General features: G+C 47.7%; 1 protein-coding gene across 2 annotated transcripts in view; it reads right to left on the bottom strand.

Annotated features, from left to right (window-relative positions):
* TOGARAM1 (TOG array regulator of axonemal microtubules 1) overlaps positions 1-15,154 on the bottom strand; it is a 1,414,449-nt gene that overhangs the window by 1,252,791 nt on the left and 146,504 nt on the right. For both annotated transcript variants that reach the window (XM_069637491.1, XM_069637490.1), the window contains exon 5: positions 10,079-10,314. In XM_069637491.1, the coding sequence (XP_069493592.1) occupies positions 10,079-10,314 (236 nt within the window). The remainder of the gene's footprint in view (positions 1-10,078; positions 10,315-15,154) is intronic.

Genomic DNA, 15,154 nt, shown 5'->3' with positions numbered 1-15,154 from the left:
AGTATTCTCATCTGTAATATAGCCAATGCATTCTTTCCAACTTTTTCTTATTGCATTGGATTAATGTCAGACTGTCACCTATGCTGTGTAACATGTTGGAGATTTAAAAAGGAATTTTGTCATGAATATTCCCTACACGATAATTCATACTATACTACATGATGGGGTCGGCGTGTCCAACCTCTGTTACCATATACGAATGTATTGAAATGTATCAGCATTCACCAGTGGCAACATTTGTATAATATTAATCTTTTGGGTACTGGGGTGCTCGCGACCCCTCCCTTGCCATTCGCCTTGTTGCCTTCGTTCCATTCCACTAAAGCTAAAAAAATAGATTTGCAAGTTGATAGATGCGTGACGAGTAACCTCAGTAACACAGTCATTGGTTAATTTCTGATGACGTTTAAATGGATTGTCATGCATATGTGGATTGTAGGCAGCTTCAACAAGTACCGTGGGTGTTAACAGTAATTGTCCTTACGATTTCCTTTAGCACTCATTTTTGTGTGGTACTAAACCTCCCACACTGCGTTTTCCGACCTCTTTGCAATTGCTGCGCTTTTTTCTTAGCTGCGTCGACACATTAATATAGTGTTGGTATTTGAATCTGTAATATCACCTTCAATATGGCCGCTTTCTGTTCATCTGCGAGTGGTCCTTTCTTTGTGACTACTGCTTTCTATTTAATGGCTTAGTCGGTCTTTATTGTTCCCTACCGGTTGCACTTTCGCATTCGGGATACACCCAGTGTGTTTTCTACCTGAAGTACGGGTTGTTGGCATTTCGCTGCTTTTCTGGTGAGTACATGGTAAACACGGCTATTGCTCGCCACTGTTGTTTCATTTTTGCTTCACGTGCTCTTTGGACGCCGCTGTTCTTGTTTCAGCCTTGTATTTGTATTTATTAGGTTTATATAGCGCTTTACGCCAAAGAGCTCCACATTTTAACAGGGTACATTTAACGATAAAAAATTAACATTAACAGTAGAACCAAATAACAATTTTGAATCAGACCAACCAAAACAGTATGTAGAGCAATTAGAGAGAGGGGGAGGGGAAGAGTAGTGGAGTAGAACTGGGAGGAAGAGGGAGGGATGGGTAGGAGGAGGAGAAGGGGAACGGGAGGGGCGAAGGGGGTGAGGAGGGAGGTGATTAAGGGGAAGAGGGTTGGGGAAGTGATAAGGGGGAGGGGAATCATGGTGGAGAATGGAGAAGGAGAGATTTAAGGGCGGTGCGGAATGAGAAAAAAAGGTAGGAATAGAGCGGATTGAGAGGTAAGGAGTTTCAGTGGAGGCGAGCTAGGAGTTGGAAGGAGCGGAAACGAGAGGAGGCACAAGAGGAAGGAGGAACAGTGAGAAGGAAGTGGTCAGCGGAGCGAAGGGAGCGAGAGGGAGTGTAGAAAGAGAAGGGAAGAGAGATCAGGGGGAGCGAGATCATGGAGAGATTTGAAGACTAAGCAGAGGAAATGAAATTTAAGTTGGGAGTGAAAGGGAAGCCAGCCAATGGAGGATAGGGAAGCAGAGATAGAGTCTCAGGGGGTGAGGAGACAGAGGGTACGAATGGTAGATAGATTTGAGGGGGGCGAGATGTGAAGTAGGCAGACCAAAGAGTAAGGAGGAGCAGTAGAAGAGGAGAGAGAAGATAAGGGAGGAGATTAAAAGTTTAGTGGCATGGAAAGTAAGACAGGGGCGGACCTTGTGAATATTATAGAGGTGGTAGCGACAGGCGCGAGAGGGGAGAGAAATATGGTGGGAAAAAGTGAAAGAGGAGTCAAAGCGAATGCCTAAATTGCGAGCGTGGGGGGAGAAAGTAAGATTAGAGGGGGGAGAATGAATAAAATGAGGAGGAGTGGGGGGAAGTGAGTTGGAGGGGAAGAAAACTACTTCAGTTTTGTCGGAGTTAAGGGAAAGGAAGCGAGAAGACATCCAGTTTTTAATTGCAGTAAGACAGGAAGAGTTTAAGGTGGAGGTCAGGACAGAAGGAAGAGAAGGAAAGAAAGAGCTGCGTGTCGTCGGCATAGAAATGGTGAGAGATGCCAAATAAGGAAATAGCAGGGGCAAGAAGAGAGGTGTAGAGCGAGAATAGGAAAGGAAAATAGCCTTGTAGCTACTACTATGGGAGGACGTGTGCTTATGTTAATGTTTTTGTCCTGACATTGCGGGTGGTGATGGATTCACTTTGTTTTTCAAATATGCAGCCGGTTTTTCATAGTTCCCATCACTATGCACAATGGTGGTAACTATCATGTGAAGAGTTTACTTGGTGTTGGGAGGACTAACCAGCATGTTGTTTGGCATCATCAGTTTATTGTAATTAAGGCATTATGTGACTATTGAAACCAAGGTTTTTTGTTGTTTTGGCCCTGGGTGATTTTGGGACGTGATTGTCTCTTTGAATCACAAGTTGAATTTGGGCACCCTGTAATCCCCGATGTAAGCATCTGGATTTCGACTTTTTGAAGGTAATTGATTGGAACTAGACTCTCCCCTGTGACTCATATCTGGATAGGAGTTAGTCATTACCCGTACTAATAGTTGGGTATATGCACTTTTTGTCTCTGCAGTGTCTTTAACAGAATCTTGTGGCGACATTTTGCACCTATGGTGGAAGTAGAGGTATTTGCTAATTGTTGCATGTGGTGTAGCATTAACTAAGAGCACACCTTTGAAGAGAATTCCCAGTGAAGGTAATTTTTTTGAGTTCATTGATAGAACTGTTGGGAGGTTGGCTTCAATGTCGGCCATTCCTCCAGTCTGCATACTCCAGAAATCTATACTGTAGTGTGTGATGGTGTATTTAGTATTGGAATCTCTTGACCCCTCCCTGAAGAGCCCCCTTTTTTGTATTTTAGGCACATCCATTAATGTGATGTGAGAAATGACCCCTTGTACACAGTGTTGAAGCAGTCTACAACAATTTTTACAGAAGTTTCCCCTGAAGAATGTTCACCCTTTTGAGGCTTTGGAAGAACAGAAACATGTCGGGAATCATTTTTACAACACATGTAGAATGTTGAATGTTTTAGTAGACTGTGTTTTGTGTTTGTCAAATCATGTTAGGATGTTTTAGGCGAAATGTTTAGGTATTACTTTATTGATTGAACTGTGTTCTATGTTTTGGGTCTATTTATGTTTTTACTTGAATTCATTTTGTTCTGAATACACTTATATTATATATTTTTTTATATATTGAAGCATACAGTCTATTTTTTACAGACTTAGAGTGCCGGGTAATCAGGACTTCGGTTGTGTGGTTGAGATAATTGGTATTTAGTCCAGATCGATCTCCTTTATAGAATCAGAAAATACATACAAGACACTCTGGGAAAGCCTGAATTGTCTGACAATATCTTTCCTATCCCCAATGTAATATGGGATTGTAAAGCCACTGAACTTGATATCATCTTGATCATTGAAAATCTAAAGAATTCACGTGCCGCAGGGCCGGATGGTGTCTGTAACTCAGTGATAAGAAAACAACCTGACATATGGGGAACTTCGCTATTGTTATTGTTTAGGCAAATTGGTCAACCTGGTACTATTCCTGCCTTGTGGAAAACAAGTCACATATTAACAGTACACAAGAAAGGGGGATAAACTGGCACATTTTCGCATGCTAGCGATGCTTGATGTCTCTTCAAAGATTTTTACCAAAGTATTGCTTCGAGAATTGAATGCATGGATTGCCGAGGAAAATATTCAACCTATTAACCAAATAGGATTTAGGGATCAATCTAGTACCACTCACAATTTATTGATTTTAACAACTGTAGTTGAGCACTCATTGGGTAAGGGAAATGTAGATTTATATTGTGCACATATAGACTTCTCAGCCATTTTTGATACTATCCTACGCAACAGACTATGGCAGAAACTGAATTCTTGGGGGGATTCTGCAAGGCCTATTAAGAATGTTGATGCTACTCCATACCGATATCTCTGACCGTATAAGATTGAATGTAGCTGGAAGACTCTTCTTTCATGCCAACTTGTTGTGGGGTAAAACAAGGTTGCATGATTGCTGCCATTCTATTCAATCTATATCTATCAGACATGAAAATAGCCTTCAATATACCGGAAGCAAACCCAGTAAAAATTAATGGTGTGTCGATTCGATGGCCTGCGTACGCAGACAACCTGTTAATTTTAGACTACACCCCGGTTGGTCTGCAGCGTATGCTTGACTCTCTTGTTGCTTACTCCACTGAAAATGGGCCAACTATCAATATGGATAAAAGCAAAATGATGGTATTCTCGAAAAAACCAAGACAGAGGAAATACTCATGGAAGTTAGACTCAAAGAGGGTTGAACAAGTCACTTACTGTAAGTACCTTGGGATCATTATTGATGAGAAGCTAAACTGGGCATCACAATGGTCTGTATTGAAAAATCGATGTCTTGTAGCAGTAAATTCTCCAAGTATGTATATTGGGAGAAACAATGGTTACTCTGTCTCTACAGTACTAACTATTTATATGGAAAAAAATAGAGCTATGCTACTGTATGCTGTGGAGATATGGGGCCATCAACTTGGAAAACAACTAGTGGTTTTTGAAGCAAAAATATTGAGAAAGTTATACGTCTGCTGCAATGTATAAGTGTGGAATACCTGTAGCTTGAATTTAATATCAAAGGAATTTGGAATGCTTATATTTGCCAATGTGTTATGTGTTATGAAAAAGTGTATACCTTGCAAACAGATACGATCATTGTTCCATATATCAAAGCATTTGTAAGCCAAGAAGGTAATGTCCTAATTGGGACTATGGGCATTGGAAATGGACAAGTGCGAGTGCTCCAGGAACAAGATAACGAATGGTTGTGAAAAGGTGTCTAAAAAAGACATTGCATAACTTGCGTTATGAACAAAACATGATCACCATTGCCACTAAAGCATATAGCGCAAAATATTTGAAGAAATATCCACCAGAATGATGCCTCCTAAGTACATCTTGGCTTATCCAAGTGTTAATACGTTTTGCACTTATTTATTGATGAAATTTAGTTTAACCGAGGCATTAGAGACGAAAGGTGAAAGATTAAGAATCGCACGGGAAGATAGGAAATGTAGGTTATGTGGCAATAATGTTACTGAGTCTTTGTATCATCTGATTATGTTATGTGAAAGTTTGATTTGAGAACCAAATATTTTAAATCTTATAACAATGCTGTTAATATGAATGAATATCTTGATCTATGGATGATTTTTATGAGAGGAAATGATATCAATTTATTATATTTTATAGCATTTTATATTAGAATTATGGCTGTTTTTAAATGTTTTGAATAATGTGTTTTTAGAAGTGTTATGTAATTTTTATTACCAAAATGTGATCAATTATTTTTATGTAAATGTTGTTTGTTTTGCGTTATACAAAGCCAATTGGCTAGATGTATATCTGATAAATTGAAACACATCTGTGAGTCCTTTAAGAAACAGAGTAATTAAGGGTATTTTGAAATATGATGCCTCCTGTGAGGTGCACTTGAATATGGAAAGCGAAGACAGATAGCCCTTAATTGTCCCAATCTGTAGCCCCAGGTTAGATAAATGCAGTAAAAAAAGTTAACACTGTAGGTGTATCGCATTGCAAGGGGTCCACATCTTTTTCCCTACACTAGCTGCAGAACTTGTTCCAATGGCAGCAGCATAAAGATTTTGTTGCTGCCCTTCTGGCCGGAAGCAAAATCTCCATTATGTCATCCGGGAGGTCCCAATCCTTTTATCTCAACCACTCCGAAACCATGCGTGAAGGTTGAATGTCTTGACCTCTGGATGGAGAACCCGACACTCCTCTCGCAAGAGAAGGTCCTCTCTTTGTGGAAGACGTATTAGAGGGCAGATGGACATGTCCAGAAGGTCCGAGTACCATATCCTTCTGGCCCAATCCGGAGCAATTAGGATCAAGGGTTCCCAAACTTTCTTAACCTCCTGATCACGTGAGTAATGACAGGAACTGGAGGAAACGCGTACAGCAGTGGAAACTCTTCGACCACTACAAAACGTGTCTCCTAGAGCTCCTCTTGGGAGAAATACCCGGGAGCAGTACAGTTTACACTTCCTGTTGACACTGGTCGCAAACAGATCCACTTGAGGGGCTCCCCAAAGGGTGAAGATCTCTTTAAGGACTTCCTGAGCTAGTTCCCACTCGTGGGAGACTGTTCTGCCTGCTCAGAGCATCCTGTTAGAACTTGATGGTCGTGAAGATTATGAAAGCCTCTGTCCCCAAGTACCACACAGGGAGATACTCAATAACTCCCTGTGCGATCCTTGAAGCCACAGGTATTAGGTGCTGGAGTGCCAGGAACCAAGAACGCCGGAAACCCCCAACCGCTGAAAGGCGAGTAGATAATTACCATAAAGCCAAAACAAGCAGTAATCAGAAAAGTAGTCTATGAACCACTAGACGGCTTACCTAGATAGGAGGAGGATGGGATATCAACCAAGTAGTGGTCTCGGGGTGAGCAATGTGGGGAGCGTTCTGAGAGCACCCTCAGTGTGTGATAAGCGCCGGAAGCAGTCGGGTGGAGAAGGTTAGGCACTGCGCTGTTGGAAGTTAGGTCACACACTGGAAATACCTGTGAGCGCGCTGCGGGTGCAGACTTTAAGCGTGGTAACAGTGCAGGATAATCCAAAAACAGTCCGTAGGAGTTCCGTGGTCGAAAGTTTCCAGAGAGAGATCAATTTAACAACAGATCCGAAAAGAGTATCAGAAGAAATCCAGGTATCGCAGTCCGTAGGTCGGTATGCCAGAAGTAACGAGATGAGGGCAAACAATCCAGGGAGGAAGCAAGGGGAATCCGTTAAGCAAATTCGTAGTCCAAAAAGCTGTGAGTCGAAAGTCAAGAGTACTCCAAACAGTGCCGGGTTGAACAGCTGTGAAGCACTGGAAAGGCACGTACTCAAAGCTTTTAGCCTGTTGCCAAGTTGTCAGGTGATCAAGTCTTCCGTGTCACTTGATTCATGCCTACAGCACGTATCCGGGTCTTCCGCGTCACGTGCTCCATAGTGTTAACACCTGGTTGGATCTTCTGAGTCAAGTGATGCAAACTGACCAGAGCTGGCGCCCGACACGACCTGTGACGAGTCGCCAAGGGAGCTGCCAGTGGAGAAACGGGGCCGGCGATTCAGATGACGGTCACTGATGCCTGTCCGCTTCCGTGGGTGATGCCAATGGGCACAAAACGACTGCCGCCCTAATCGAGTAAGAGTGGGTATGTGTGCGGAAGGGGCTTTAGAGGGAAGTACAGAAGGGGCATTAGAGAGAAGGGAATCGGAATGCATGACACTTTCGCCGTTGCGTTCTCCTGTCCGGCTAGGTGAACCGCTAATAGGGAGATTCCTTCTTGAATTGTCCAGAACTGCATTGCCACTCTGCACAGTGGCAGTGACCCTACACCTCTTGTTGAGGTAGAACATGGTCACCGTAATTTCCATCATTATCAGGACATTCTTTTACCGTAGTGAGGACAGAAAGGCCTTTGGCACTAGTCCGATTGACCACGGCTCCAAAAGGTTGATGTGTAGTTTGGACTCCGATGGAGAACACTCGCTGACTAACAGATTGGTGTGGGCTGCCCACCCCGCGAGTGAGGTGTCTAACTTCTGTTATCTCCGGCCATGGCTGCCAAAAAGGTTTTCCCTTCAGGATGTTGTCCCCGCAGGCCCACCACAGGAGATCCTGTGCTACTCTGCCTAGAACCTGAAGAAGGTCTGACATCCTGGCTGAGAATTGTGACCATTGTGTCTTGAAAGCCCATTGAAGGGATCTCATTCTCATGTTGGCATCTGGCACCAGAAAAATACAGTATGCCAAGAGGCCGAGCAACCTGAAAAAGTCAGACGCTGAACACTCTGGAATTTGGTGACCATCTGCAAAATGTGTTGAGCCCTCACCTCGGGTGACTAGGCTTAACCAAGGATGCATCCAGGACTGCTCCAATGAACTGGAATCTCTGAGATGGTATCAAGTGGGAGACTAACTGTAATTGAGGGAGAAGCCCAGTCTGTGGAGAGAGTGGCAGGTTATGCTGAGATGTTCCTGGGCTGGTTTCGGTTAACATGCCCTGATCAGCCAATCATACAGATAGGGGTAGACGTGAATCCCCACCCCCCCTCTCCTGAGGCTCGCTGCCACAATCACCATCAGCTTAGTGAAAATCTTTGGGGTGGAGGTCAGTTTGAATGGCAGAACTCAAAACTGATAATGAGAACCGCCAACAGCGAACCTAAGGTACTTTCTGCGCTTGTGATGGATGGGCTCATAAAAGTAAGCATCCTGAAGGTCCAATGACGCCATCCAATCCTGGAGCTGGAGGGAATGAAGGATCTGAGAAAGTGTGACCATCTTGAACTTGTCCTTCCTGAGCAACTTGTTCAAGTATACCAAGTCCAAGATGAGTCTAAATCATCTGTCCTTTTTGGGGATTAGGAAAAAGGGAGACAGGACCGACAGTCAGAGGTTTCATGCTCGACACCAAGGCACCAAATGCATATCTTATGCGGGTCCGTGATGGACATTTTGACGCCGCATTTAAGGCACTTTTTAAAACCAGGCTTCGGAGTAGTAGGTGTTGAAGACGAGGCCATGTCGAAGCGTTGTCCGACGAAAACTGCAGTGTGTCGTAATCCTCGGAGCTATCGCATTTGCAGAAAAATGGAACTCAAGCCAATGACCGCTGTGCGTGGTACATATACTTGACGATGACATCAACCGAGATGGAAGCCCTCGAGGGACATGGGTCGACTGTAGATGCACATCGCCCTCTGCCGAGAAGACAATTTTTTCCCAAGCAGTTGAAGCTGGAAATAGAGATATCATAAGATAAGAAATATGTGGGAGGAAACAGACCATATGAATAGAAGTTTGAGATTAAAGCAGATCCCATGGCATTATCAGCAAGAACATTAGACGGTTGAGCAGACTGATGACCAACTGCAGAAACTGGAAACACAAGTCACTCACAGACACCGCTGGCACAGAATTCTTATTAAAATAAGGAGTTATTTTGTGACTCTCTTTAACTTCATATACTGCTGAAAGGGATTTACTACGGATATGCTTTGGAGAAAGTACTAAGGTCTTGCCTGAGGAAGGAACCTCATCGCCTGCCCCTCGAGCCACCAGAAGGCATGATCACAAAAAATAAAAGAAACCTTAACACAAACCTTACACTACCATCTGTCTCCCCACCACAAGCGCTTTGTACCGGAAGGGGGTTTAATAGGTCTCCTATCCTCTTCCTTGGCAACGCTCTACAGTTGATTTACAGCGCGAGAAAGGACACCCAGTAGTCCTTGAATTAGCCAATTCTCACTCACACAGATTAGCAGCCGAACCTCATGCTTGCAAAGATTATCACAGTGTATTTCAGCAACAGAGAATCCTGCCACAACTGCGCTTCACAAAATACTTTGACATCACATGATTGTAACAGCATCATGTTATATTAGCCCTCTAACTCTTCCCCTTTATCGACAGTGGAAACCAAGAGCAATATCGGTGAAAGTTATATTTTAAACAAGCTGCAGCCAACAGAAGTCTTTAGGAAGTGTGATGGCATGTTCAATACTTAATAACATCCCAAAAAGGGCTCACTTGAACAACAGCTATCACCATATGAACACTGAACACAAGCCTAAACTTGGAATTGTATAATGAAGAACAAAAATGTTTCAACAATGTTTAGACAAAAAAGGTCAAAGGGTGGTATGTGCTGTGGTGAAAGGGGATGTAGACAGTGGTTATGATTGTATGAAGGGCTTTATTATTCAACAGTTATTTTTACTTTGCTTATAATCGAGAGAGGTGGTCCATTACTACTCAATGTTTACAAGAATATAATAAACATTGTTCGTTCTTACACACTACACACATTGTAATAACCCAGCTCTATCCATGCTACCATTTGTACAAAAAGGTGGAGGTTTGTGTGACATTTTGTGTAAACACCCTTTGTATGAAATTAATTAATGAATGAGTGACTTATGCGCGGCTAATATCCTACGAGTTGTAATTCTGTCTTCTGTAAGAAATTGAAAAGACAACTACAATTGTAAATGTATATATTCCAACCTCTTCTTGATCAAACTCCGCTTTGGCACTCAATTCTGAAAGATCGATGGCAAGTTTCTGGTCTTTTTCAAAGTGTTCTTTTTTCATGATGGCTGGGTTGAAATCGCATTTATCTGGCAGCGGGCTCGCACCCCTGGTAATTGGAGGAAATGGCTTGTTCCCATTTAGGTTACCTCGCGAAGATGTCCTCACCAATGTTGGTTTGAGTGGAAGCTGAGTCTCCTGAGCATGTTCACCTATGCAAAACACATGAAAATAACATTAATGAACATGAACTGCAAATATGTCAACTTCTTCTGCTGAAGGGGAAAGGAAAGGCACTACTGTTTGAAGAGAATCATTTCAACAGCATTTTCAAAACAGGGCTTCGAGTCTCTCTGTATAAAACTATTCTTTTCTGTAAAGTGCAATAATTTAAATAAATATTTGAACTCATTAGAAAACACAATCTAACAATATAGGGCCAGATTCACTGAATCCAGCGCAGAAGTAGCGCAAGCGCCACGTGCCGAGAAGAAGCTGGTTTGCGCGGCATGCGTATTCATGGATTCTCCGAGGCATCAGTAGCCGTGGCGCAATGAACATAAAGCAGCGCCAGTAATGCCCCCAAAACACCATGTGCGCAGGACAAAGCCAGTGAAATGCCTACTTCGGCGCAAGGCCCCGCCCCATCCGTGGGACAGCACACAACCCCCCCCCCATCGTAATCGCATGAAAAATCAGAGCGTGCCACGGTCGCACCAGCCAAATCTCATGGGTAGGCCCATGCGTACGCCATCCGCACCCAACGTAATCACATATCCCGCTCGCACAAGGCCAAATCGCGTGTGAAGGGCTGTGCAATACACCCACAACTCCCCTGTAAGACGACACCTCCTTATGGAACAGCCAGACCCCAGCAGTGGACCATACCCCACAGGCAGCCACACTACATGGAGCCCCCCCCCCCCCCATCAACCGTGAACATACCCTGCAGGCAACCCACAACACATGGCCCCCCACCCCCAATCACCTGTGAACATACCCCGCAGGCAGCCCACACCACATGGCTCTCAACTCCCCCTCCCCCCCCCCCCAATCACCCGTGACCATACCCCGCAGGCAGGCCACAACACATGGCCACCCCCAATCACCTGTGAACATACCCCGCAGACAGGCCACAACACATGGCCACCCCCAATCACCTGTGAACATACCCCGCAGGTGCAGCCCACACCACATGCCCAAATCATCACCCATGAACATACCCCGCAGGCAGCCCACACCGCATGGGCCAATCACCTGTGAACATACCCCGCAGGCAGCCCACACCACATGGCCCACCCCATCACCCGTGACCATACCCCACAGGCAGCCCACACCACATGCCCCCCCCCCCATCACCCGTGACCATACCCCGCAGGCAGCCCACACAACAAAGCCCCCCTATCACCTGTGACCATACCCCCGCAGGCAGCCCACACCACATAGCGCCCCCCCCCAATCACCTGTGAACATACCCCGCAGGCAGTCCACACCACATGGCCCACCCCATCACCTGTGACCATACCCCGCAGGCAGCCCACACCACATGCCCCCCCCCCCCATCAACCGTGACCATACCCTGCAGGCAGCCCACACCACATGGGCCACCCCATCACCTGTGAACATACCCCACAGGCAGCCCACACCACATGGCCACCCCATCACCCATGATTATACCCAGCAGCCGGCCCACACCACATGGGACCCACACCATCACCTGTGAATATACCCCGCAGGCAGCCCACACCAAATCCCCCCCCCCCCCCCCATCAACCGTGACCATATCCTGCAGGCAGCCCACACCACATGTGCCCCCAACTCCCCCATCACCCATGATTATACCCAGCAGGCAGCCCACACCACACGGCCCCCCCCCCCCCATCACGTGTGAACATACCCCACAGGCAGCCCACACCACATGGGACCCACACCATCACCTGTGAATATACCCCGCAGGCAGCCCACACCACATGCCCCCCGCCCATCACGTGTGAACATACCCCGTAGGAAGCCCACACCACATGGGACCCACACCATCACCTGTGAACATACCCTGCAGAAAGCCCACACCACGTGCCCCACCCCCCCCCATCACCTGTGAACATACCTTGCAGGCAGCCCACACCACATGCCCCCCCCCCCCCCCCATCACCTGTGAACATACCTTGCAGGCAGCCCACACCACATGCCCCTCTCCATCACCTGTGAACATACCCTGCAGGCAGCCCACACCACATGCCCGACCCCCTCCCCCATTACCTGTGAACATACCCCGCAGGCAGCCCACACTACATGGGCCCCCCCCCCCATTTCACCCATGACCATACCGCGCAGGCAGCCCACACAACATGGCCAAACCATCACCCGTGACCATACCCCGCAGGCAGCCCACACCCCATCACCGGTGAACATACCCCGCAGGCACCCCACATGGCCACCCCATCACCCGTGATTATACCCCACAGGCAGCCCATACCATGCAGGCAGCCCACACCATATGTCCCCTCCCCTCCACCTCATCCCCCGTGGCCATAACCCACAGGCAGCCCACACCACACAGCCCCCACCCCCCAATCACCTGTGAACATACCCCGCAGGCACAGCCCAGACCACATGGCCACCTCGGCACCCGTGATCATACCCCTCAGGCAGCCCCCACCACATGGCCACCCCATCACCCGTGATCATACCCCACAGGCAGCCCACAACACATGGCCCCCGCATCAGGTGTGAACATACCCCCGCAGGCAGCCCACACCACATGACCCCCCCTCATCACCCGTGACCATACCCCACAGGCAGCCCTCACCACATGGCCACCCCATCACCCGTGATCATACCCCACAGGCAGCCCACACCACATGGCCACCCCATCACCCGTGATCATACCCCACAGGCAGCCCACACCACAAGGGACCCACACCATCACCTGCGAACATACCCTGCAGGCAGCCCACACCACATGGCCACCCCATCACATGTGAACATACCCCGCAGGCAGCCCGCACCACATGGCCCCCCCCATCACGTGTGAACATACCCCGTAGGCAGCCCACACCACATGGGACCCACACCATCACCTGTGAACATACCCTGCAGACAGCCCACACCACATGCCCCCCCAAACCCCCTGTGACCATACCCCCGTAGGCAGCCCACACCACGGGACCCACACCATCACCTGTGAACATACCCTGCAGACAGCCCACACCACATGCCCCCCCCCCCAATCCCCCGTGACCATACCCCGTAGGCAGCCCACACCACATGGGACCCACACCATCACCTGTGAACATAACCTGCAGGCAGCCCACACCACATGGCCACCCCATCACCCGTGATCAAACCCTGCAGGCAGGCCCCGCCTCATGTCCCCAGCCCCCACCAGTGATGGCAACCTGCAGGCAGGCGCCACCGCATTTCCCCACCCCCCACCAGTTAGATTTCAATGTAAAAAAAAAAAAAAAAGAATTCAAAAACATGTATCTAAGTCACACACAGTAAAACCATCAAATTAAACCTGCATGAACCAAATCAAAAAACAAAAGAAAGTGAAAACCAAAATCAATGTGATGTAAAAAAATAAGAGACTCAAAAATGTGGTCTCTGTCCATTAACGTATGTACAAATGATATCACATAAGAAAACCATTCCTTCATGGTAAAAAAAAAAGTTCAAATTAAAATCCAAATATTAACAAAGATCCAGGGTCCATGGTCCCAAAACAAGTAGAAACATCCCAAAAATACAATCCAAAAACAACGACATACAAGATGCAGCACAAAGTCCAGGAACTGCAAATAAAATGAAAAAACGAATGAAACCTACTCCTAAATAACTATATACAAAGGCAGCGGGCTAGTCCATCTCCTCACCATGCTCTCTCATAGTCCCTGCCAGGGCATCGAGCATTGCGTCCACTTACACTAGGCGGGCCTCCGCTTCCTCCTCGAAGGCTTGCAGGGAGACTCCTCCATGCTCCTCTCGAACTCCCTGCAAGTCTCCTCGAGGACTTCCGCCCGCCTCTCTGCCTGACGCAGTGAATTCCCTGCCCTGGCCATGGTGAGTCGCGCCTCCTGTGCCCACTGCCGCTCTGTCCAGATTTGCTGCCCCAAATGCTCCAACACGGAAGACATCCTTGTCGTAAGGTCAACGTTTGCCTCCTGCCTGGTGGCCGATACCTGCCCCTCTGATGATGAACACCCCTATTCCTGTTGCCTCCTACCCTGAGCCTGCTGCTGCCAAAATGCCCGGTGCCTGCGCCACAAGGACAGCCCCCGGGATGATGACACCACCCGGGCCCGTCGTGCACATGCCCTGCTGCTTGGTGCCTGCACTTCCTCCATTGCCATGGCTCCTGTTGCTGCAGTGACCACCTCTGCTGATCCTCCTTCGACTCCTGACTGTGGCAGGGATGTGATCTCCACCTGACTGGCCGCTGGGGTTGAGACAAGTACACAGGGGGCCCTAGTGGTATCTGGGCCGGAAGACGGCAGGGAGGACAACTGGCGCACAGAAGAGGAGGGGGGGGGGGGTGGATCGCAGCAGTGGGCAGTACACATACCAAATTTGTGACCAGGAACTGAGATAGCCAGTTCATGAGGCAACAGACCTCAATGTGATGTGCAAGTCCCCGATTGGAAGCCTGCACATCACGAATGGTGCCTGTACACCTTCGCGAAACCGGCTAGCAACGGTTCCACCCTGTCATGAATTGCTTCATCCGCAGGTAGTGGTAGATCCATTTTGCGTGGATACATCCGCCACCTGCGAATGGGTCCGGCCTGAGGCATGCCCGCAGGTGCATACTGGTGCAGTTGCAGGGACAGGATTAGGTACAGGCCCCTCCACGGTGACCTGCACTGCCTCTGGCCCCTGACCCTGGACTGCACCAGTCCTGGACTGCACCTCCTCCTCCAACATGGATGCCTCCCCATCTTCCGCATCGGATTGCCCCTGTGTGGGCTCACCTATCCCTCCCACTGCCGAGGAGCCCATGACCAACTTCACCCTCTTGGGCCTCCCCTCAGTAGCTGCGGACGTAGCACCAGT

This window comes from Ambystoma mexicanum, chromosome 14 (assembly GCF_040938575.1).
Source record: "Ambystoma mexicanum isolate Mex_15411 chromosome 14, UKY_AmexF1_1, whole genome shotgun sequence".
NCBI lineage: Eukaryota > Metazoa > Chordata > Amphibia > Caudata > Ambystomatidae > Ambystoma > Ambystoma mexicanum.
The sequence above is the reverse complement of the archived record's forward strand: the minus strand, read 5'-3'. Positions and strand labels throughout refer to the sequence as shown.